Source organism: Achroia grisella, unplaced genomic scaffold, assembly GCF_030625045.1.
Source record: "Achroia grisella isolate CSIRO2021 unplaced genomic scaffold, CSIRO_AGI_Agris_v1 utg1186, whole genome shotgun sequence".
NCBI classification, from domain to species: Eukaryota; Metazoa; Arthropoda; class Insecta; order Lepidoptera; family Pyralidae; genus Achroia; species Achroia grisella.
Genome location: NW_026712592.1, coordinates 3,706,220 through 3,733,161, shown reverse-complemented (window position 1 = coordinate 3,733,161; position 26,942 = coordinate 3,706,220). Strand labels below are relative to the sequence as shown.

Below are 26,942 nucleotides of genomic sequence, written 5' to 3'. Positions count from 1 at the left end.
AATTCATATTAGAATTATAACATTAACATATAGATTATATGAATTATATGGATTATAAAATAAATACTACGTTAGTTTATTATTAAAATATTATCATTTTTTAATAATTAAATAATAGTTGGGGGAGAACAATAAAGTATTTTTTTTTCTTTAATCTTATAAATTTCTATGAGAGCCAGTATTCCACAATATTACTTTTGTTTAATTTTACGTTTTCCCCTAATATCTTAAACCTTTTTTCCTGATACAGGTATTTCTATGCTTACTAGATCATGCCAATACTATGTAATTGTAACCGAATTGTTTTTTAAAGAAATAAACATTTTTAATTTTCATTTTTCATCAAGTAATCTTTCTGCACAATAAACCTATAAGAAACAATATAGTTTTTTTATCTGACTGATAATTTCAGCATTTCAAAAAAAATGTACAAAGTTATATATTAATCAGACAATCAGAATTAAAGCATTTAAATAGATAAATAAAAAAAAACAAGATATCAAAATCCCAGAAAAAAGTTTTGGTAGCCTTCTGTCTTTTGAATAGTTGCATGTTTGATGCAGTACGACGAGTATTTTTCCTGTTCAAGCGCCGTTAAAGCCAGATCTTGTCATTCGGGTTTAAGGTTTAGTCTGTGGCGCTCATATTTGCTTGTACTGAAAATTAACATAAAGAAATCATAAGTTTGTTGATCGCTAGTGCAAACCGTCATGTCCATGTTTATGCTGAAGATATATTTTATAGGTGAATATTATAATTTCAATATTATAAATACTTTTATTAAACTATTTGTTAATTTTTTTTTTGTTGAATCCGTATTCTTCATGTGCGGTAGAATAAAAGAATTAACCCTATAAAAGTGCTTAATTTAAGTTTATTCGAATAAAGAAGTGAATAATAATATTTGTATTTAAAATAGAAGCGACTATCTTGTATATTACAGACTATATTTTTTACAATTTATTTTAATATCTCATGCAATTTTTGCCAAAATTGATTTTAGAATTAATAAATTATAAATATAGCTTAAGTTTTTCACTAGTCATAAAGTGATTATTTTCTAATAATTTTCAAATCTATTGTTTAGTATATCGGGTAAGTATAAACTGGTATGCAGAATAGACACAAAGAAAATTATGTCACGCAATAATCTAACTGAGATTTTAACCCTCGTTAATTGTTCCCATACCTGGAAAGACAAGTGCAGAATCGCATTCGGTGGCGAACTCTAGGGAAGCTATAATCTGAACAGAAGGATAACTTTCACGTATCGTCATCTGCTTCTTCCTTTTCTCATTTATTTTTGGTCGGCTTTATATATTTTTCTCTTTCATTCATCCCTGTTCGCAATCATATCATTATTTACTCCTTTTCTTACCACATCTTCTTTCACACAGTCCATCCATCACTTTTTTGGCCTTGCTATCCCTTATAATTATTAGGCACATTGATTGAAGTAGAAAAAGTATAATCCATCACATTTAAAATAAGTATTGTTGCTAAGTAACAGTTTGTGTCTAACTTGCAACTGCAATCGGAACGAAATAAATTATATTTACAACTGTATACGTAATCCACTGAATATCTCTATCAAAGGGGGCGGTATAGGTCCAACAGAAATTATTAGTATTTTAACAGATTTAATTTTGGATATGTTTTTTGCTAGTAGTTCTATTGTTTACTCTTCTGTATATTGTTTTATATTATGTATGTTATTTAAATGTAGAGATGTAGAATGTCTTAAATGTAATGGATTAAGGGACCGTATTAGGCACATTGATTGAAGTAGAAAAAGTATAATCCATCACATTTAAAATAAGTATTGTTGCTAAGTAACAGTTTGTGTCTAACGTGCAACTGCAATCGGAACGAAATAAATTATATTTACAACTGTATACGTAATCCACTGAATATCTCTATCAATAATCATCCACATTCATATGTAACACCTTCCTTAAAATATTATCTTCATTCCAATGCATTACATGTGCATACCACGATAGACGATTACTCTTTAACCTCTCCGATACTGGCGCCATTTTTACCAATGTCAAATAATTCTATAAGATTATCCTTATAATATTATAAATGCGAAAATAACTCTGTCTGTCTGTCTGTCTCGCTTTCACGTCAATACTACTAAACTGATTTAAATGCGAGAGTCGGCTCCATCATGTGGCAGAGAGGAAACTCCGAGCAGTTCCCCGTACTTGTAACATGGGTATAGGTTTATAGGGCTCTTGCCGACTTACGTCGACACTCACCTTCATTGTTCGTGTTTCTCTCCCTGCATAGACAAATCTTACATGAGCCTACTAGTGCTATAATACACATTCCAGGCGAGTGCTTTAGTATATGTCCTAGAATAGATCGCAGTATAGATAGACGAATATCTTTTAAAAAAATATAGAGAGAAGTCGCTAGTATATCTGTCGCTCCCAGTTCGACTGCATTTAAATTACAATCTAATATTACAGCCATTTCTATTATTGGTGTATTAGTCTTTCTAGTAATATCACGATGTAGATATTCAAGATATTCAATGAATATTTATAATGTATATTGATAACATGAAATATTATAGATAAGTTAAATGAAACTAGCTTTTTTCCTAGAAGGAAAATTATTCTAGTTAATAAGTGCATTGAAAATTTCCTTATAGAACAAAAATAGTTATCTGGTTTTCTATTAGGAAAATACTGTCAAATATTATTACAACTTGCCAACTTATATTATTAAAAGTATTTTATATTATACTACGGAACACAAATCCTCGGAACGGTGAGGTTACATCCGATGAAGCCTGTTAAAACACCACGAGATTTTTGCGCTTCTGGGAGGAGCTTGGCTGGCTACTTTAGTAACACAACGACCCAGGCGAAAGCCTAAGTGTAGAGAATGGACTCCAATTTATATTTACATTTTTGTTATACTAAGGAATATTGTTAATAAATTAATATTAATGTATAATGTACGCCTTCTAATATGGTTGAGTGCAATGATGGCTGGCTCATTCATCATATTCGTGACGGGTGCTGGTTGTGGGGACTGGTCTGTTCGGGTTACGAACACTGACTATTTGCTTTTGCAATAGCATATGCTGGTAGTCACTCTATTCTCCCAAATTTGAATTAAAAAATGAATCTGTATATTATAAACATGTACAACTACTGTTTGAAAAGGATACGAGCTGAGTTTCTTGTCAGTTCTTCTCATCTCCAAATCATTCCGAACTAACGGTAGATTTGACATATCATAAGAGTCTTTAATAGACCTACATGAATAAATAATTTTAATTTTAATTTTTTTTAATTTGTTATTTGATGTTTTCAGTTGCTGCAATACAAATCGTACAGGCGACAAACGAAAATGTTCCTAGAGCCAAACGGGTAAGTGTATTTTAACTTCATATGCATAGTACTTACAAAACACATCCTTACTAATATTATAAATAAAAATGTATGTTTCTGTCTGTTTTCACTCATAAATGGTTATAATCACGAGAAAGGACACTTTCACGTGACTTCATCTACATTTTTGATCTGAAAATGTATTTCATTAATATCCATTCAACCTCGTTTAATTCTAAAAAAGTAACAAACAAATAGATAAACAGACATGTAGTGACATTTATAATATGATTCTGGTTTAGTATGTAAAGTTAGATTACAATAATTCATGTTTACTAAGCTAACGAAATGTATGTATGACCTATATTGACTATCAGTTTAAAATTCCAAAAATCAATGCCTTTTCTAGTATGAAAATGGATATGGGTGGAACTGGAGTTCTATTAGTTTACAAGACACAACGCCAGTAAGTAAAATAAAATGCATATTAAAATATTTATTTTTGCAATTAGACCTTTGCAGGCACTTTTACAATTAATCAACAAAAAAATACAAATATATTACATCTCTAGATTTTTTTAATAAGAAAATTATTTCATAGAGGCATAGGTAATGTAACACATTATACAAAATGAAGGTGATAGAATGAGTGAACTGTATGTGTCATGTAAATCAAACAATGGATAGAAAATGGTAAATACTTATAATGAAGATTGGTACTTGTACAAACGGTTGTAGGCAAAAAGTGACAATAAAAATATATGACAATTCTAAATTAAAATACATTTAAAATCGATAGAAAAATAAACATATAAAAATGTGCAAAGAGTTTGCAACACACAATACTATTTACATTAACGGTACGCTTAACCATTATAGTTATTTCTAGTTTGTATTTACATTTATTAAATATTTTATATCTAATGATATAAATAATACCACGCAATAAAAACCTACATAATATAGTTTACTTACGGACATTCAGGCCAAAAACCGTGATTTCAAATAAATATTAATAGAAGTTATCTTTATTCAAATAAACTTTTAACTAGTCATATTTTATTAATTCTACCACTCATCTCGAAATCATTCCGAACTAACGGTAGATTTGACATATCATAAGAGTCTTTAATAGACCTACATGAATAAATAATTTTAATTTTAATTTTTTTTAATTTGTTATTTGATGTTTTCAGTTGCTGCAATACAAATCGTACAGGCGACAAACGAAAATGTTCCTAGAGCCAAACGGGTAAGTGTATTTTAACTTCATATGCATAGTACTTACAAAACACATCCTTACTAATATTATAAATAAAAATGTATGTTTCTGTCTGTTTTCACTCATAAATGGTTATAATCACGAGAAAGGACACTTTCACGTGACTTCATCTACATTTTTGATCTGAAAATGTATTTCATTAATATCCATTCAACCTCGTTTAATTCTAAAAAAGTAACAAACAAATAGATAAACAGACATGTAGTGACATTTATAATATGATTCTGGTTTAGTATGTAAAGTTAGATTACAATAATTCATGTTTACTAAGCTAACGAAATGTATGTATGACCTATATTGACTATCAGTTTAAAATTCCAAAAATCAATGCCTTTTCTAGTATGAAAATGGATATGGGTGGAACTGGAGTTCTATTAGTTTACAAGACACAACGCCAGTAAGTAAAATAAAATGCATATTAAAATATTTATTTTTGCAATTAAACCTTTGCAGGCACTTTTACAATTAATCAACAAAAAAATACAAATATATTACATCTCTAGAATTTTTTAATAAGAAAATTATTTCATAGCGGCATAGGTAATGTAACACATTATACAAAATGAAGGTGATAGAATGAGTGAACTGTATGTGTCATGTAAATCAAACAATGGATAGAAAATGGTAAATACTTATAATGAAGATTGGTACTTGTACAAACGGTTGTAGGCAAAAAGTGACAATAAAAATATATGACAATTCTAAATTAAAATACATTTAAAATCGATAGAAAAATAAACATATAAAAATGTGCAAAGAGTTTGCAACACACAATACTATTTACATTAACGGTACGCTTAACCATTATAGTTATTTCTAGTTTGTATTTACATTTATTAAATATTTTATATCTAATGATATAAATAATACCACGCAATAAAAACCTACATAATATAGTTTACTTACGGACATTCAGGCCAAAAACCGTGATTTCAAATAAATATTAATAGAAGTTATCTTTATTCAAATAAACTTTTAACTAGTCATATTTTATTAATTCTACCACTCATTCGGAATGCAAACTCGTCATAAGAAGATTGAGGAAGAAAGAAGAAAACTTGCATGTTACTCTTTCAATAAATGTTGTCTTAAATACTCATTAAAGAAGGAGCAAACATGCAAAATCAACATAGAAACCGCTACCTGATGATTCTTTGTACAATCAGATAATATAATCAGCACTATGAATATTAAGTTTTTATTCTACAAAAACATTATTATCATTTATAAACTCTACAATTTTAGAATATGTTTTTATACAAATAAAGTTTTTTATACGACATTTTAGTCATTTTTTCTGGAAGATATAGGGTAGACTGGCAGTTCGTCGAAAAACCTTACGCAATTTCTATAAAACGACTTATAAACTTTAGTTAAACAGCATTTAGGTAAATCCAGTTTGTTATTAGTACGCAAATATTTATTGGTCTAAACTAACTTTTTTGCAACTGACAATATTTTTCCTGGCATACATGATATTTTCGTAATTGTACTAAGATGCAACGGTGAGGAAATTTAATTTCTTAAAGCATAGTTTTTGAAAAATTCATACTCTATTTATATCAGCTACTTTACAACATAATAAAATACCATACACCATAATGCTATAGAAATAGCTGAAGTAGACAAGTTTAGCCGTTGTCGTGAAAGTGAAGATGCATTTAGATGTATTTCATAGTGCGTAGAACTATAATAATTTAATCGATATATAACTAACGGTGGTATCTACATATTTTACGATGTAGTGCAAGATGTGGTCACTCATTCTACCTACACACAATTATGGAATCACATCAGTATAATATCTCGGATGAATTTATTATATTAACATATTTTTTACAGTTAATTGTTAGCCAGAGACAATTTACTCCAACAACAACAACACCAACAACGGATGATGTCTATCCGTGTCCTCCGCCGCCGTTAGTCCAGCCAAATTTCACCGCTCCAGGCCGCAGAAAAAGTGTAACAAGTAATGTACCTTCATACAGATATAAAAAATATTAAGTTGTCACTTCATTTTCATACATTCTAAGAAAAATATCTAAATTTAGAAACGATATTAATTACAATATATCAGCAATAGTTTAAATAACGATTAATATGTATTTATGTCTGGATGAATAAAATATAGTGCATCACTTCAAACCTACGGAAGTATTTATGGCACAGGTATACTTCTCACTGACGGGGTTCCATTGGAGGATGATAAAATGAGGATGGTGTCAAGGCAAAGATCTGATGGATCGTGAGGAATTCCTTAAGAACACGATGGTCCAGGAGGCGTGGTTGTCAACTTGATATTGTGCATTACTACCAATAGTAGCCCCACTGGCTCGTAATTCTCCTTACTAATAATCCATTACCACCAGTTAATATATTTGTTAATCTTAGAAATTAATAAAAATATATAATGGATGTGTTAGATTGATGATCTATTAAGAGGTTAAAAAATCTGTAAGAATATTAAAAATACGAAGTAATCGGGTCATCCAGTATGAACTCACGATTTATCGACGTGTCGGAGCAATTACCACAAAACCATGACGCACAAAACCACAGAACAGAGAAGTAAGCTGATCTGTGCTCTTAATGCTTTTCTTTAATTTCACAGAATGTTACGAATATATCTGGCAGTTAAAAGCTCGCGTGGATAAAGCAGATGCGAATAAAAGATGTACGTATGCGATCATAGGCGTTCATTCTGCGTTGTCATCCAGGGATAAGTAAACTGGGAACACCTTTATTCTGACTCCCACACTACATATACTATATACATATGACTCACCTTGCATAATTCTTTAATTTATTTCCGTGTTAATATTTCACTATAAAATAGGTGGTTTATTAACACAAGGCAATCGCTACCACCAACAATTTTACCAATGAATTTGTTGATCAAGTAGTAAATACTACAGTACTAAATCACTTCTTAAATTTCTATATTTATTGTTGTCGTCTGATCACCATCAACAGATGGCATATTCAAATACACACGTATATGAAGTGGAAAACAAATAAAAAAAGTAAAATAAACACTTAAACGATCAAATTTCATTACAGGTAGTAAGTATTATTCGGACGCCCCCTTTGTTTTAGGAGGTCGTAATACAACACCCGGAGAATTTCCTCACATGGTAATTATTGACGTTTTTACTAATTTATTAAGATTATCGAGCCTGTACTTTGTTATATGCGATGCATGGATAGATTTCCTTCAATTATGTACAAGAATTTATTGTTCTTACTCTCTCATAATCAAAATAATTTATTCATATATGACACTGTCATAATCTCATGCAAATCATATTGTTTTACCACTTTCCCTATCTTCCAGTTCGACTGGGAAGTACGTACACCCAGTATTGTAATTAAATGTAATGATTTTTATTCCACAGGGAGCTATAGGCTGGAAAAGTGTTACTGGCACATGGTTATTTAATTGTGGGGGCACACTAATTAGCAAGAAGTTTGTTCTAACTGCTGGACACTGTATAAAAGCATCTCCTTTAGATTCCAGAATTGCTGACCTAATACCAAAAATTATAAAATTTGGGTCTAAGAACTTAAATGTAAGTAATATGTGTTATGAAACGAAGTTCTGAGCATTTCATGGATTCACTGTACGGATGCCTACTGATCTGGTGGCAGAGAAGGAAAATCCGAGCAATTGGACTTGTGACCTTGGGACTTGTGTAGGTTTAAGAGCCCCATTTTCGACATACATTCACCGCTCGTGTTTCTCTCTCTGCCCTGCCGAATCCGGTAGGAGTCTCCTAGTGTAGCTTAGATACACGTTCTAGTATAAAATGCTCTGCAATTCAAGACAAGCCAAAATCTTTTAGAGAGATTTCTCTGATATACTTCTCGCCCCCACTTCGACGGCATATAAATTAACCACATACTCATTTTTCATTAATTAGTTTTATAGTTTGTAATATATATTTTTTATATAACAATACAATGTATAATTATAATCTTATTTACTGCTACTCCAATTGTTAAGTTAGAAAACTACACTTAAACTAATAGATTTAAATTACACCAATACAGTATTCAACTATCTAACCTTACATTTATTTCATTATCATAATGTTCGATATACTTTATCTCACCTGCTACCTGCCCCTTCATTACATATCGATACTTCTTCTGATCTGTAATTTTAGTATTTAATGATAATAATTTACTGCGATCAGCGTACTCGGAATCTATCGATAATTTCTTCTCCGCCCACAATGACGATCTTTTGCCGAAACAAACAAGCTGGTTGGCGGTAAAAATGGTGAGACTCTACTTCGGTAATTATACTAATTATGATATATCTTATTGTGGTGCGCCCATTCTTTCTTTTAGGATGCCTATGAAAGAGATATCGGTAGAATCATACCGCACCCTGAGTATAAACCTCCGAGGCAATATTTTGATATAGCGTTAATAGAACTCCAGTATGAACTATTTTTTAATAAAGAGGTACAGCCAGCATGTCTATGGCCCAAAGTTGATGACAGTTTTGGTAAACAAGCTACAATAACAGGATGGGGTCTTTATGAAAAAGGTACATAAATATATACGTAAAAATATTTTGATTCAATTTTCTTTTTTTTTTAAGTGTTGTGATGAACGACATATTTAACGGGCTCTCATTTTGCTGGGTCTATTTAATAATGACGAGCTGGGGGCGAATCTATTGTAGGCTCTATTGGATGGATATATTCGTCTAATCAGAGTGGCTAGGCGGCCATAATAGGTGACATCGAGATACCCACGCAAGTGACTTTTACAAAGTCTACCGCGATGCAGTTCTATAATATAAACCAGGACGATGATAATAGCATCGAAATGTCGGGATCTTATAAATACGTAACATAGTGACTATTATTATTATTTATTTATTATTATTTTTTTGCATCTATCTCTTCCAGTTAATCAACTATATATATTCTATTTACATCTTACAAATGTAAATATTCATAACAAAGCTAGCGGTATTTTTTTTCCTTACATATGTTAATTTTTTTATATATTGCATATCTGCCAAACAACTTTACGGCCCAAATGGTCGTAAGCAGTAACCATCGTCTATATATGTATATGTACAGCACTACAAAAATCAGGTTATCATGTGACACCTGTAACATTACTCATGCGCCTCTTGTCCTATAACTTATTTGGGTAACCTGCATTCTACAACCGCATATTGCTCTTTTAAATAATTATTGTAACTTTGTTTTTAAGTTGAAATGTGTGAATACAAATTTGCCTACTATTCATTATAATAAAAGGTAGCCTATGTACATGTACTTCGTCATACATTATGTCTACATGTCATTTCATTACGATCTGAACAAGTTTAGTCATGAAATGGTAGCACTAATTCATTTAGAATAATGATGGAGTTACTTTCCCACATTTGACTTATTACATCAGGTAACCGAAACACATCGGTTGAACTACAGGCTGGTGACTTAAGCATCATAGACTCCAGTAATTGCAACCGGCTGTTAAGAACCTCATCGAACAGACATTGGGATGGAATTATGAACCATCAGCTCTGCGCAGGGAAGCTGGAAGGTGGCATTGATGCCTGTCAGGTACCGTTTACCGTTTGTTAACTTCCAATAATTTTCAATACTGATGTTTTTAAATTTAATAGTTTTAAGCTGCTAGCTATATATATATATGTATAGCATTTACCCATTACTTTGTAAAGGTAATCGAGAAATATTGTCTGGTATTATATGTGTATATCCAAGTACTATATACTATATATGATGTGTGATGTGATGTGGGATGTGTGATGTAACAAGAATTGATAAGATAAAGAATGAATACATTAGAGGAAGTATGAAAATGGCACCGGTGTCAGAGAGGTTGAAGAGTAATCGTCTATCATGGTATGGACAGGTTATGCGTAGGAATGAGAATAATATTTTAAGTAAGGTGTTACATATGAATGTGGATGGTTATACGGGGCAGAGGAAGGCCGAAAAAGAGATAGATGGACTGTGTGGAAGATGATATGGTAAGAAAGGAAGTAAATAACGCGATGACTGCGAACAGGGATGAATGGAAGAGAAAAACATATTACGCCGACCACAAATAATCTGTGCATGTATCTCATGACATTTAAGGAATTATAAAACAAATACTAAAAGCGTTGATTGGAAGCCTGTTATAATCATTATATTAAATAATTTCATGTAATAAATGTACACATTTAGACAAAATGCCTAAAAACTATTTTCAAATCAAATCAAATCAAACTTTTATTGCAAATAAAAGTTTGATTTGATTATATTGAAAAGTTTGATTGAAAAATAGTTTAGTAATAATAGATTTTAATAAAGAGCTCTTAGGTTATATGTACCTAAAAGCACTATTATTAGTACAGTATATTAATACAATGTCCAGTGTATTCAGCCTGCATACAGAGGTCCCAAATTTTTATACATTACTAGCTTTTTAGCTGTCGCTATTAAAAAATAGGGGTTGATGATAGAAGGGCGAAAGTTTAGGGTTGTATTTTTATGTGAAATTATAAAAAATTCAGCGAAAAAAAAACGGTTAGTAGGGGTGGGCATTGTCCATATATTGTTCATATATTGTCCAGTGGACAACCCTTATCACATAGGGGTATGAAAAATAGATAGTAATAGTAAAATTTCAAAAAAACTGGTCAAGCCGTTTATGTGGATTATGTAAGTAACATTGTGACACGAGAATTTTATGTCTAAGATTATATTTATGTCATTCTAATTAATGAATAATTTAACCTCAGTAGCATAAGTAGGTACCACTAGTATCACCTATACGTATTGTTTTTTTATATATTAAAACAGACACAGCTCGCTCGCTCTTCGCTCCTCTATGATTTTAATATATATGTATATATTACAGGGTGACTCGGGAGGTCCATTGCAGGTGAGGATCCCAATACCAGCTCCATATGATAAACGTGAAGCGCAGATGCACTACGTCATTGGAATCACGTCCTTTGGCATCGGCTGCGCTCTACCGAACTTACCCGGAGTGTACACTAGAGTGTCCAGCTTCCTGGATTGGATCGAAAATATTGTATGGGCAAATGAATAAACGTCTTCTTTAAAACTTTGGTTTCATTCATACATCTTATTAATATTATAAACGCGAAAGGTTGTGAATATGGATGGATTTTTGGTACTCTTTCAAATAATTCTTAAAATAAATTTATTAGATGTTTTAACCTCTTTGAAGTTAAAAGTTAAAAAATTATTAAACCCACAGTAAATTTACTAATTGCTCACCACAATCACATGCAAGCAACCATCTGCCAGGTACTCGAAACTATTGTTGAACCTTATTCTTGGCATGATAAAGCCGCCAAGCAGCTCTCTTTGTATTTTGATATAATGGTGAGATTTACATAACTGCATGATGTTCCTAATGATGTTCATGTATATTGTAAGGCGACGGATGCAACTTATCGTCAACTTATTATATATAAAAAAGGTTCTATATTCAATTTTATTTTGGTATATTAAGCTATCTAAATTTCATCGAATTTTCATAATTATTCTTTAATCATTATGTTTCACAGCGCTGTTTGTATTATCCAATTTGATTATAATCTTCCTAATTATTATTTATTTTATATCAGTTGTCCTGAAATCCCAATGCATTATTTTTGAAGATTTTCATTTAAAGACTAGATTAGATTGTACTAAATTTTATTCCTAATGGGATGAAATAAGAGTTCAAACTTTTATGTGAAAACAATATTTAGTAGGAAAGTCTACTAAATAAATATATACTTATGTAATTTTTTTTTAAATAAACACCTCAGTAGGTGCAGTGTGAGTTCTAAATTAAGGTAATTTATGCTAGCGATACCACGGGCTAAGTCTAGTATTTATATAGAAGCTTCACACCAAATCTATTTGAAAGAAAGAAAGAATGAAAAAATATTTCAGGTAGGCAATCTAATTTAATTCGTGTTTATTAACAATAGCTGAGAGTACTCACTATAAATATGACATTTATGAGCAATCAATATAATTAAAATTATTACTGCAATTCATAAATGAGTCACGTCACGGTCCTACTTCTTTTTTTCGGGATTTGTCCCGCCTTCGTCTAAATTGGTAACACATTAAAAAAATATATTCATACCCTAAAAATAGTTTCTATGATTTCGATATAATTAATTGTATAATCTGTTTTTTTATAAACACTGTACTCACTGCTAATCTAGCATATTCCAGGTGTAAGATTTTTTTAATCTGTCAATCGTATACTGTATCTACTCATTACAAACAAGCAATCAAATATACATAAAAATCAAATGTAAACTGTTAGTAAAGATAGCGATATAAAATTCGTTAGTGTACGAGTATACATACAAACGTGTTCGCGTTCGGAAAACTGCGGGCCGATAAGTGCCGACTAGTGACAAATTCTTCTAAATGCAATTATATTATTGTTTTTATTGAGCGCCTCACAAGTAATTGAAATGACAATCACGCTGACTGCCATTCTGATGGTAAGTTGCTATGAACAGCACTACGGACTTCACGTTATTATATGCTATTCAAATGCAATATATTTTCAATCAAACCACCCTTTGATTCTAACACCGTACACCACGGGCGACCGCAGCAATTAATAATGCTTCTGTCTACTCCATCGGGTATAAAAGTCGTGAAAATATACTACTATTATATAATAGTTATATATGTATAAATTAAAGTGCATATAACAAAGATTCCCCAGGATTCTACTGACAGAAATATTTCTAGAATCATACCTCATCCTCAATACAAACCTTTGTTCTCACTCGCCATTTACAGCTCAATGGCCCCATGATGCCAGCAGTGTGCGCTAAAGACAATATAATGCTTCTTTCTCTCTCCCACATATACGACATTTACTACATCTCTTCAATAATATCAGGTAACCGTGACACATTGGATGAACAACAAGCTGGTGGCATATACATAATAGACTCTAATAACTGCATCCAGCTGTTAAAATCCTCATCCAACAGACATTAGGTTGGATTACTGGACAATCAGCTCTGCGCTGGGAAATTGGATGGTGGTATCGACGCCTGTAAGGAACGCAATTTACAGTTTGTTAACTTTGAAAAAGTTTTAATACTATTGTTTTTCAATCCTATTAAAAATCGACTATCTCGGTGATCTAGTGATTTACTACATCGCTGTACTTCCGATAGTTACGGATTAGATTCCTTGCACGCTGCAAACATTTAATAATAATATTAATCTCAGGACAATTCACACAGCGCCATCTAGACCCAAGTTAAGCTAGCTAAAGCTTGTGTTCTGGGTACTAGATACCTGATACATATACATAGATTTTTTTTGTAAATACATACATGTTATATATAGGAAACACCCAGACCGATACAAACAATCATACTCATGAATACAAATGTTTGTGCCGCACAAGGAATCGAATCCGCGACCATCGGTCGTAAAGCGGTATGCTAGACCGCGAGGCAACCGAGGTCATCATGTTATTTACTTCCTTTCTTACGATCTTTCATATTATCCATCTACATGTATATGTAACACATTCTTTAAAATATTTTCTTCATTCCTTCACTTCAGCATTGAATGGTTTTCTTTTTTAAAGTAAGACAAAATGATTGACTGAATGAAAAGCCTAATCTGGCATTATACTAATGTATTTATAAATATAACATCTTTGTTGTACGTAAACAAATTATACATACATAATACGAACAGGACATTTTGAGTTGAATGCGTCAACAAGATCATGAAGTGATATTACGATTAATATAATAATAGCATTTTATTGCTTTTATTTATTTTAAGTTGATTTCTCTAATATCTAATAATTTTTCTGAACAATTGGCCTATCAAATACAATATAGTTTTTTATCTGACTGATAATTTCAGAGATTAGTGCATTGTAAACAAACTCTTCAAAGTTGTATATTAATAGATGATCAGAATTAAAGCGTTTAAATAGATAGATAATAAAAAATCAGGAATCTCAGGAATCAAAATCACAAAAAAAGAAGTTCAAGTATTTGTGGGCTTCTGTCTATTGAATAATACCGTGTTTGATGCTCAATATTATATATTTTTCCTGTTCAAGCACTGTTAATATCCGATGTTGTCATTCAAGTTTAAGATTTAATCTGTGGCGCTCATATTTGCTTGTACTGAAAATTAACATAAAGAAACCATAAGTTTGTTGATCGCTAGTGCAAACCGTCATGTCCATGTTTATGCTGAGGATATATTTTATAGGTAAATATTATAGTTTCAATATTATAAATACTTTTACTAAACTATTTGTTATTTTTTTTTGTTGAACCCGTATTCCTTATGCGCAATAGAATAAAATAAAAAAATCATAAAAGTGTTTGTTTTAAAAACAATACTTGTATTTAAAAAAGAAGCGACAAATTTTATTCTTGTATATAATATATATACACACCATATTTTTTACAATTTATTTAATATCTCATGCAATTTGAGCCAAAATTTGCTTTTAGAATACGAATATTATAAATATAGATTAAATTTATCGCTGTTTAATAAAGTGACTATTTTCTAATTATTTTCAAACCTAATATGTTTATCGGGTAAGTATAAAACTTTTCAGAACGATTCAAAGCCGGCTTCATCGTGTGGCAGTGAGAGAAACTCCAAGCAGTTCTTGGGACTTGTAACCCGGGTGTATGTAGGTTTAGGGGGCTCTGTCCCACGTACGTCTACACTCACTTTCACTGCTCGTGTTTCTCTCCCTGCCCACCCAGATCTGATAAGAACAGGCTCTTACTTAGTCCGCTTTAATCTAACTCAGTGCAGTTCTAGATAGGCCAAGATCTCTTAGAAGATTGTAGAGAGATTTCGCTAGTAGACTTCTCATTTAAATTGTCATCATATATTGTAGCCATTTTTATTATTGGTTTTTTAGTCTATCTGGTGATATCAATAGATAGACTTTAATAAATGTTTATAATGCATATTGATAAGATGAAATACATATATATATAATACACATATATAAATGAAACTAGCTGTTTTACTATAAGGAAAATTATACTAGTTAATACCTAAGTGCATTAAAAATTTCCTTATAGAACAAAAATAGTTTTCTAGTTTTCTGTTAGGAAAATATTGTCAATTATTTTATTATAACTTGCCAAGTTATATTATTAAAAGTATTTTATATTATACTACGGAACACAAACCCTCGGAACAGTCGCTCTGTTCACAGAGCGACCGGTCAGGCTTCAGCAGGCTTCTGCCTGTGAAGACACCAGGAGAGTTTTGCGCTTCTAAGAGAAGCTTGGCTGGCTACTTTAGTAGTCTACTACTGCTACTTTATGAGCTCTACGCGCAGACCTAGACGAGAGCGTAAATGCAGAGAATACACTCCAATTGTTTAATGTACGCCCTCTAATATGGTATGAGTGCAATGATGGGTGCCTCATCCGTCATACTTGTGAATAGGTGCTGCTTGTGGGGACTGGTCTGTTCGGGTTACGAACACTGATTAGACTATTTGCTTTTACAATAGCATATGCTGGTGGTCACCCTATTCTCCCAAATTTGAATTTAAAAAAGTATCTGTATATTGTAAACATGTACAACTATTATTTGAAAAGAATACGAGCTGAGTCTCTTTTCAGTTCTTCTCATCTCCAAATAATTCTTAACTGACGGTAGATTCGACATATCATAAGAGTCTGTAATGGACCTACATGAATAAAGATATTTTTCTTTTTTTTTTTAATTTTGTAATCGATATTTACAGTGGCTGCAATACAAATCATACATGCGACAAACGAAAATATTTCTAGAGCCAAACGGGTAAGTCTATTTCAACTTCATATAGTATTAACAAACACATTAATGTGTTTTTTAATACTATATGAAGTCAGAATTACAAATACAAATATTGTATATGTTTCTGTATGTCTGTAACCTTTTCACCAATAAATGGATATAATTACGAGGATGGACACTATCCGTTACTTTTTGCTATGAAAGATAGAATATTAATTTCATCAACATCCATTCAACCTGGTTTAGATCTAAAAAGGTAACAAATAAATAGACAAAAAGGCACGTCATATCATATTTCTAACATCATTATGAATTAGTATGGAAATTAATATTTCAACAATATTTGATTAACTACGTTATACCTGTATGGTATACGCGAAACTTCTCAAAATTCTTGTCAAATGTATTACAGTACAATGACTATCAGTTTAGAAATCCAAAAAACAATATACTTTTTCAGGATGAAGATGAATATCAGTGGAACTGGAGTTACGTTGATTCGCTAGACACAACGCCAGTAAGTAAAACAAAATGCATATTAAAAAAAAATATTTTTGCAATTAGACTCTTACAGGGACTTTGCAAATCAACAAAAAAAATTATAAAAATAAATTACATCTCTATTTTTTTTAAAAAAGAACTTTGATTCTTAGCATAATAAGCGATGTATGATGTAACACATTATACACAATATGATTAATATTAACGTTAAGCTTTGCCATTATACTTATTTCTAGTTTATATTTACATTTGTTATACTTTATATTTAATTTCACATTTAATGATATAAATAATACTACGCAATAGAAAGCGTCATGATTGGGTTTACTTACCGACATTCACACCAAAAGTTAGGATTTGAAAAAACTACGCGTGTGTAAAATATTATGAGTGTTGACTTATATTTCTAACTTACTCTCTGTTAACAGAAACTCTAAAAACAAATATTGTTGTACTAGAGTTAAAAAAAACCTGACTGTCTATCAGGTGGTTAAGTGGCTACCATCGCCTATATACATATATATGAATGATAACACCAACATATTTTTTAGTAATTACTAAATACGATATCACGTGATCAGGCCCATAACATCATTTTTTGGTATTCCTGAAGACTAAGATCTCATGCATCGCCTTATCTCGGCTCTTCGACTGAAAGACAATTTACAAACCAAGCTGCTTGGTGGCTGAAATAGGTGATACAGTACGTGGGTACGCAGACGACTTTGTACAAAGTCAAATTTAATCCGAGAGAAGACTCGCTATACGTCGCATTAGATTGAAACAGTATATCAAGTGTTGCTTATACCATGATGTCGATTATTATTAACCACATCATCTGAGATATCAGTATAAATAGTAATAGAAAAGATCTTTATTCAAATAAACTTAATATAATAGCTTTTAACTAGTCATATTTTATTACTTCTACCACTCATTCGGAATGCAAACTCATCATAAGAAGATTGAGGAAGAAAGAAGAAAACTTGCATGTTACTCTTTCAATAAATGTTGTTTTAAATACTCATTAAAGAAGGAGGAAACATGCTAAATCAACATAGAAACCGCTACCTGATCATTCTTTGTACAATCAGATAATATAATCAGCAGCTATGAATATTAAGCTTTTATTCTACAAAAAATATTATTATCATTTATAAACTCTATCATTTTATAATATGTTTCTTTACAAATAAAGTGTTTTATACAACATTTTAATCTTTTTTCTGGAAGATATAGGCAGTTCGTTGTAAAACCTTACGAAATTTCTATAAAACGACGTACTAACTTTAGTTAAATGGCATTTAGATAAAACCAGTTTCTTATTTTTACGTAAGCTTTTATTGGTCTAAACTACCTTTTTTACAACTGACAATATTTTTCCTGGCACACATCATATTTTTGTAATTGTAGGTACTGAGATGCAACCATGAGAAAATTTGATTCCTTAAAGCATTCTCGCAAAGACTCCTTAGAACCCATACGATAAATAGAGCGAATAGTCTTCTTTTGAAAAATTAATACTATATTTATATCAGCTCCTACCTACCTACACATAATTATGCAATCACATCAGCATGAATAACTGGGATTAATTTATTATATTAACATATTTATTACAGTTAATTGTTAGCCAGAGACAATTAACTACCGAGCCAACAACAACCACAACAACAACTACAACAACTGATGCTGTCTCTCCGTGTCTTGAACCGCCGTTAGTCCAGCCAAATTTCACCGCTCCAGGCCGTAGAAAAAGTGTAACAAGTAATGTACCTCGCTTCATACAGACATAATAAAATTGAGTTGTCACTTCATTTCCAATTCATTATCAGCCAAATATCTAGATTTACGATTAATATGTTCTTATGTATGGATGAATAAAATATAGTGCATCACTTCAAACTTACAGAAGTACTTATGGAACAGGTATACTCCTGACTGACGGGGTTCCATTGGAGGATGATAAAATAAGGATGGAGTCAAGGCAAAGATCTAATGGATGATCTGATGCATCGTGAGGAATTCCCTAAGAATGGTACCATGATGGTCCAAAAAGGCGTGGTTGTCAAATTAATATTGTGCATTGCTACTAGTAGCCCCTGTTTCGTATCCGAACCTCCTTAGTCTAAACAGGTTGTATCACCGGCTTGCTTACTGAAGCAAAGGGCGCTAGATAATACTGGCCGCAAATAATTACATGTGGCCACTAATATTTCGAATTTAGAAAAAAAAACAATTAAAAATAAGAACTGGAATAAAAAGGATGCTCCGTATTTTTAACTATGTAAAACAAAGAAAATTATTGATTTAATTATTGCAATATAATTTTGTGGCCACTTAAATTTCGAATTTAGAAAAAAAAAAAAATATCTCCTCAGTCACAGTTCTATTAAGAGATTCAAATTCAATTTCAAATCGATAAGAATATTAAAAATAGGGAGTAAATTTTATTATAATATTTCTTTAAATATGAAACTATATAAGTCAGCCAGTATGAACTCACGAACTATCGACGTATCGGAGCAGTTACCGCTAAACAATGACGATTTCAACCACAGCACAGAGAAGTAAGCTGATCTGTGCTCTCAATGCTTTTTTTTAATTTCACAGAATGTTACGAATATATCTGGCAGTTAAAAGATCGAGTGCACAAAGAGGATCAAAATAAAAGATGTACGTATGCGATCATAGGCATTCCTTGTCATCCTGGGATAAGTATACTGAGAACACCTTTCTTCTGACTCCCTCACTATACACTAAATATATACTTATAACTCACCTTACCTCATTTTTAACTTTAAATTTTAATTTAATTTAATTTAATTCTGGTAAGAGTCTTTAAATGAAATTTATAGCCTATGTGTTATTCTGAAATATAAGCTATATTTCCGTCAATTTTCATATTTAAGATTTTATTACATTTTGGCGTTTGAAATATTAGTAAGATTTATTGTTGTAGTTTGATCACCATCAACAGATATACTCACGTATACACGGGTATGAAGTGGGAAATAAATATTTGAATAATAAATTTAATTACAGGTGATGAGTTTCGAATTAAGCATGGTTGGGGCCGCCCCTTTGTCTATGGAGGTTACAATACAAAACCCGGAGAATTTCCTCACATGGTAATTATTGAGGTTTCTACTAATTTATTAAGATTACCGAACGTGTACTTTGTTATATGCGACTATGATGCATGGATAGATTTTCTTTAAATAGAAACGCATACGGATACGCAAATTATGTACAAGAATGTAATGTACAAGAATGTAATGAACTATTGTTTTACCACTTTCCCTACCATCCAATTCGACTAGGAACTCCGTACACCCAGTATTGTAATTAAAGGTAATGATTTTTATTCCACAGGGCGCTATAGGCTGGAAAAGTGTTACTGGCACATGGTTATTTAATTGTGGGAGCACACTAATTAGCCACAAGTTTGTTCTAACTGCTGGACATTGTATTAAAGCATCTCCCAGAGATTCCAGAATTGCTGACCTAACTCCTAAAATGATAAGATTTGGGTCTACGAACCTCAACTCAAGTGTAAGTAAGTAATATATGTTATGAAACGAAGTTCTTAACATTTCATGGATTCACGGATTATGGATGGCGGCCGATGGTGTGGCAGAGAGGGAAACTCCGAGCAATTCTTAGGACTTGTGACCTGGGTGTAGGTTTAAGAGCCACATTTTTGGCGTACATTCACCGCTCGTGTTTCTCTCTCTCTGCGCTGCCAAATCTGGTAAGAGTCTCCTAGCCCAGCTTTACATACACGTTCTAGTATATATATAGAACGCTCTGCAATTCAAGACAAGCCAAGATCTTTTAGAGATATTTCTCTGATATATCTCTCGCTCCCACTTCGACGGCATATAAATTAATCACATACAGATTTTTTATTAATTCGTTTCTTTTTGTAATTTTTTTTTATTATTACTAGTATTATAATTTATATAACAATACAATTAGTGTATAATTGTAAATCTTATTTACTGCTACCAGTTTGTTAAGTTATAATTACATCTGAACTAATATATTTTATTTTACGAATAGAGTATTACATTCTCGACCCTTACATTTATTTCATTGTCATAAAGTTATACTTTGTCTCACCTACTTCTTCTACCCGCCACTTCATTGTATATCGATACATTCTTCTTACCTGTACACAGTAATTTTAGTATTTAATGATAATAATTTACTGCAATCTACGTACTCGGAGTCTATAAATAATTTCATCTCCGACCACAATGACGATCTTTTACCGAAACACAGATTACAAACAAGCTGGTTGGCGGCAAAAATGGTGAGACTCCACTTCGGTAATTATACTAATTATGATATAGCTTATCGTAGTCCGCCCATTATTTTTTTCAGTATAACATTGACAGAAATATCGCTAGAATCATACCGCACCCTGAGTATAAACCTCCGAGACAATATTTTGATATAGCGTTAATGGAAGTTGATTTTAAAGTAGATTTCTCTAAGGTGTCACAACCAGCATGTCTATGGCCCAAAGATGACGACAGTTTTGGTAATCAAGCTACAGTAACAGGATGGGGCCTTTATGAAAAAGGTAAAAATATTTTGATTCAATTTTTTTTTTTTTAAGTGTTGTGATGAACGATATACTTAACAGACCCTCGTTTTGCTGGGTCTATTTAATAATGACGTAGCTGGGGGCGAATCTATTGTAGTCTCTATTGGATAGATGTACTCGTAGATGTAATCAGAGAGGCTAGGCGGCCATAATAGGTGAGATCGAGATATCCACGCAGGTGACTGTTTACAAAGTCTACCGCGATGCAGTTTTGGTATTTACGATTTTGACGATGGTAATACCATCGAAATGTCGGGATCTTATAAATACGGAACATAGTGACTATTATTATTATTTATTAATTATTCTTTTATTGCATCTATCTCTTCCAGTTAATCTATATTCTATTTACATCTTACAAATGTAAATATTCATAACAAAGCTAGCGGTATTTTTTTTCCTTATATATGTTAATTTTTTTGTATATTACAAATCTGCAAAACAACTTTACGGCGCAACTGGTCGTAAGCAGTAACCATCGTCTATATATGTACAGCACTACAAAAATCAGGTTATCATGTGACACCTGTAACATTACTCATGCGCCTCTTGTCCTATAATTTATTTGGGTAACCTGCATTCTACAACCGAAATACACTTACAATATTACTTCGCAGTTGAAATATATTGAACTGGCATCATGTAGACCACTTTTTACAGTCTGGTACTAGTAAACGAAGAATATAATAAAATACAAGTTTCTTCATTCCAGATTTAAGAAGTTTTGAATAGCTATGGTTATTTTCATTAATGTACCACTCATTCGAAAAGCTGTCTCATCACAATAAGAAGAGCAACAAACTTGCAACTTGCACATTACTCTTTTAAATAATTGTTGTAGCATTGTTTTTTAGTTGAAATATGTGAATACAAATTTGTCTACTATTCATTAAGACGAAAGATAGTAGACTATCTTTCGTCTTCGTCATATATTTTATCTTCAAGTTAAATTTCATCACGATCAGCCGTTTAGTCATAAAATGGTGCTCACATTTAGTAACTCAATCAGAAGGGGGATGGAGTTATCTTTTTACATTTTGTTCTATTACATCAGGTAATCTCGACACATCGCTTGAACTACAGGCTGGTGACATAAACATAATAGACTCCAGTAATTGCAACCAGCTGTTAAGAACCTCATCCAACAGACTTTGGGTTGGAATTATGGACAATCAGCTCTGCGCAGGGAAGCTGGAGGGTGGCATTGACGCCTGTCAGGTACAATTTACCGTTTGTTAACTTCCAACAGTTTTCATTACTGTTGTTTTTAAATTTAGTTTAATAGTTGTACAACTATTAAATTAAATTTATATATTTATAATATAACATAGCTTTTACCCATTACTTTGTAAGGATAAAAGAGAAATATTGTCTGGGATTAATATCCAAAAACTATATATACCTAGGCATGGCATTTGTTTAAGGAATAATAAAACAAATATTAAATGCATTTAATGGAAGGCTGTTATAATCATTAAATTAAATAATTTCATGTAATTAATGTACACAATCGCACAGTTACCCAGATAGTGGTTAATAGTTCTTGCAGACAAGCCAGACAGGCTAAACAAACTGCTTTTCAGGCTTGGACCACGGCTCGTTCTAACAATGATATTGGCGTATCTGATGCGAGGCGGAATTTAAATGCTGCATCTAGGTTTAGTAAGAGGGCAATTGCTAGAGCCAAATTCGACTTCGTCAGCAAAATTGGAGAGCGACTAGCACGACATCCTTCTGGAAGTCGTGCCTTTTGGTCGCTTGCCAAAGCTGCCGAAGGTAACTTTTGTCAGTCGTCCTTACCAGCACTGCGGAAGCCGGATGATAACTTGGTACTTAGTGCAAAAGAGAAGGCCGATTTGTTGTGCGCTCTTTTTGCCTCAAATTCGACTCTAGACGCTAGGGACACCATACCTACTATCATCCCATGGTGTGGTAGCTCTATGCCGGAAATATCCGTAACATAACGGAGAGTCCGGCGAGAGTTACTGTCTCTTGGTGTCATCAAGTCGAATGGGCCAGACGGCATACCGGCATTGGTGTTAAATGTTGCGGGTGAATAATAAGATGTTGTTGGTCGAGACGATGTATATTACAGATGATGATAAACTGACAATATGTACATAGAAATAATGATCTTATATACTAAATAAAAATAGGAAAATGTAAGGTGGGGTGACACAGTTTAGATACAGCAGTGCCTAGTAGACAATATTGAATTTGTCTTACTAGACATTATTAAATGTAATTATTATTTTGATGTATCTAGGTGACTGTGTCCCATAGATATTCCCCCCTTGAGAGAAAATATATATATATATATATATATTACAAACAAACTAAAAATTTATAAAAGTTAACTGTAAAATTTAAGACGTTATCCACTTTAGTAACAATAATAGTTCATTATACCTAAATAACGACGTAAATCTTCGAAGTGTGCTCCTCAGTTGTGTCCCGTACTCACGCGCCTCTTCGCGTTTTCATACTCCTCTGGGCAATTTCCGCAATCATGGAAGATCACCCTTGTGCACCCTGTGCCAAAAAAGGGCGACAGATCAAACCCATCGAACTACAGGCCTATCGCTATTGCATCTCTACTCTCCAAGATGATGGAGCGTGTAATTAATACACAGCTCCTTGGATACCTAGAAGATCACGATCTATTGAGCGATCGTCAATATGGTTTTCGCCATAATCGCTCAACTGGTGATCTTTTAGCGTATCACACACCGCTGGGCTCTTGCCATAGAGAGTAAAGGTGAGGCGTTGGCAGTCGGCCTTGACATAGCGAAGGCATTCGATCGGGTTTGGCATCAAGGTCTTCTATCGAAATTGCCCTCGTACGGAATACCAGAGGGATTATGCAAATGGGTCGCTAGTTTTTTGTCTGGCAGATGCATCAAAACCGTGGTAGACGGTGATTGCTCCGATAGCATGGACATTAACGCTGGCGTCCCGCAAGGCTCTGTTCTCTCTCCAACACTGTTTTTGCTGCATATCAATTGTCTGTTAACCACAGTTAACCTTCATTGCTATGCGGATGACAGTACCGGGGACGCATATTACACGGGCCGTGCTAATATCCCTCTTTCCATTGTGGAGGCAAAACGCGAACAGCTTGTGTCTGAAATCGAGAGTACTCTTACCAGAGTCTCCGATTGGGGGCGACTGAACTTAGTTCAATTCAATCCTACTAAGACACAAGCCTACGCGTTCACCGCTAAGAAAACCCCTTTTGCTGTGGCTCCTCAATTCCAGAACACGTCCGTTACCATCTCTAAGAGTATTGGGATTCTCGGTGTCGACATCTCTAGTACTGTTGAGTTCCGCAGTCACCTGAAAGAAAAGGTAAAGCTGGCGTCCAAGAAACTCGGTGTGCTCAATAGAGCGAGGCGGTACTTCACTGCGGACCAGAGACTTCTCTTATATAAGTCACAGGTTCGGCCACACATGAAGTACTGCTCTCATCTTTGGGCGGGAGCATCTGGTACCAGCTCGGTTCTTTTGACTCGATTCAATGACGTGCTATGAGAATTGTCGATGATCTCAATCTCTCTGGCGGTATCGAACCACTCAGCTTGAGGCGAGACTTCGCCTCGCTTTGTGTGTTCTACCGATTGTACAATGGACTGTGTTCTGAGGAATTGTTCGACATGATGCCGACAGCCACCTTTTACCACCGCACCGCTCGCCATCGACATGGAATTCATCCCCACACACTGGAACCTAAGTGGTCCCGAACAGTGCGGTTTCAGAGGAGTTTCCTCCCGCGTACACTTAGATTGTGGAATGAACTTCCTGCCGAGGTTTTCCCACGAGACTACAGCATGGGATTTTTCAAGAAGGGTATATTAAGGTTTCTTAAGGGTCGGCAACGCGCAAGTGATATCCCTGGTGTTTCAGGCGTTCATAGGCTACGGTAACCATTTACCATCAGATGGGCCGTACGCTTGATTGCCACCATAGTAGTATAAAAAAAAAAGATAGACAAAATGTATAAAACCTTTTTTCAAATCAAATCAAGCACTTTTATTTGTAGAATACAGTGCTTTTAGGTATATACAATATTAATATATTGTCCAGTATATTCTGCTTGCATACAAGTGTGTAAATTTTTATATGTATATTATTAGCTGTCCCCGCAAACGTTGTTTTGCCATATAAATAAAACCAGCATTAAAAAATATACTTTGATGATAGAAGAGTGAAAGTTCAGGGTTGTCAATGTACTTTTATGCCACATCATAAAAAAATGAGCGAAGAAAAAACAGTTAGGGGTGGACCTTTATCACTTAGAAATACGAAAAATAGATAGTTAACCGATTCTCAGACCTTATGAGTACGCATTTAAAATTAAAAAAAATCGGTCTATATATTAGGAGTATGGTAACTGCTATTAAAAAATTGGGGTTGATGATAGAAGGGCGAAAGTTTAGGGTTGTATTTTTATGTGAAATTATAAAAAATTCAGCGAAAAAAAAACGGTTATTAGGGGTGGACATTGTCCATATATTGTCCAGTGGACAACCGTTATCACATAGGGGTATGAAAAATAGATAGTAATAGTAAAATTTCAAAAAAACTGGTCAAGCCGTTTATGTGGATTATGTAAGTAACATTGTGACACGAGAATTTTATGTGTAAGATTCTATTTATGTCATTCTAATTAATGAATAATTTAACCTCATTAGCATAAGTAGGTAACACTAGTATCACCTATACGTATTGTTTTTTTATATATTACAACAGACACAGCTCGCTCGCTCTTCGCTCCTCTATGATTTTAATATATATGTATATATTACAGGGTGACTCGGGAGGTCCATTGCAGGTGAGGATCCCAATACCAGCTCCATACGATAAACGCGAAGCGCAGGTGCACTACGTCATTGGAATCACGTCCTTTGGCATCGGCTGCGCTCTACCGAACTTACCCGGAGTGTACACTAGGGTGTCCAGCTTCCTGGATTGGATCGAAAATATTGTATGGGCAAATGAATAAACGTCTTCTTTAAAACTTTGGTTTCATTCATGCATCTTATTAATATTATAAACACGAAAGGTTGTGAGTATAGACAGATATTTGTTACTCTTTCAAAGAAAAAGTACTAAATTGATTTTGTTGAAACTTTACAGTAATTTAGCTTATACATTAGAATAACATCTAGGCTATAAATTACGTGATATAAACTATTATTTTTTTATAAATGTACATAATTTTCAGAACACTCAGACTAATACAAACAACCATACACATTAATACAAATGTTTCCACCGTGCGAGGAATCTAACCCGCGGCCATCGGAAGTAAAGCGGTGTGCTAGACCGTTAGACCACCGAGGCCCTCAAAGTTAGGTTGATACTTT

General features: G+C 33.0%; 2 protein-coding genes and 2 long non-coding RNA genes across 4 annotated transcripts; all 4 read left to right on the top strand.

Annotated features, from left to right (window-relative positions):
• Window positions 1-593: 593 nt before the first annotated feature.
• On the top strand, window positions 594-4,413 carry LOC131854344 (uncharacterized). The gene is made up of 3 exons (XR_009358047.1): window positions 594-744; window positions 3,334-3,389; window positions 3,760-4,413. It is a non-coding gene; the product is annotated as an uncharacterized LOC131854344 (long non-coding RNA).
• A 123-nt stretch (window positions 4,414-4,536) lies between these two features.
• On the top strand, window positions 4,537-11,727 carry LOC131854502 (serine protease snake-like). The gene is made up of 9 exons (XM_059205633.1): window positions 4,537-4,602; window positions 4,973-5,029; window positions 6,475-6,604; window positions 7,247-7,309; window positions 7,696-7,769; window positions 8,031-8,204; window positions 8,989-9,190; window positions 10,063-10,226; window positions 11,533-11,727. The coding sequence occupies exons 1-9, from the start codon at window positions 4,537-4,539 to the stop codon at window positions 11,725-11,727; spliced, it is 1,125 nt and encodes a 374-aa protein (XP_059061616.1).
• Window positions 11,728-16,421: 4,694 nt separating this feature from the next.
• On the top strand, window positions 16,422-18,715 carry LOC131854350 (uncharacterized). Its single transcript, XR_009358048.1, has 3 exons — window positions 16,422-16,484; window positions 16,921-16,977; window positions 18,584-18,715. It is a non-coding gene; the product is annotated as an uncharacterized LOC131854350 (long non-coding RNA).
• A 788-nt stretch (window positions 18,716-19,503) lies between these two features.
• On the top strand, window positions 19,504-26,578 carry LOC131854501 (serine protease snake-like). The gene is made up of 6 exons (XM_059205632.1): window positions 19,504-19,531; window positions 20,007-20,092; window positions 20,337-20,516; window positions 21,351-21,552; window positions 22,631-22,794; window positions 26,384-26,578. Exons 1-6 carry the CDS (start codon window positions 19,504-19,506, stop codon window positions 26,576-26,578), a joined length of 855 nt encoding a protein of 284 aa, XP_059061615.1.
• Window positions 26,579-26,942: the final 364 nt, after the last annotated feature.

Bases quoted from the DNA above. Each gene is read 5' to 3' on its own strand.
- LOC131854502 (XM_059205633.1), top strand. From the start codon at position 4,537: ATGTTTTCAGTTGCTGCAATACAAATCGTACAGGCGACAAACGAAAAT. The intron at 4,603-4,972 runs GTAAGTGTATTT...TGCCTTTTCTAG, and splicing joins ATGTTCCTAGAGCCAAACGG to TATGAAAATGGATATGGGTG. The intron at 7,310-7,695 runs GTACGTATGCGA...ATTTCATTACAG, and splicing joins AGCAGATGCGAATAAAAGAT to GTAGTAAGTATTATTCGGAC.
- LOC131854501 (XM_059205632.1), top strand. From the start codon at position 19,504: ATGACGATTTCAACCACAGCACAGAGAA. The intron at 19,532-20,006 runs GTAAGCTGATCT...ATTTAATTACAG, and splicing joins TTCAACCACAGCACAGAGAA to GTGATGAGTTTCGAATTAAG. The intron at 22,795-26,383 runs GTACAATTTACC...TATATATTACAG, and splicing joins GTGGCATTGACGCCTGTCAG to GGTGACTCGGGAGGTCCATT.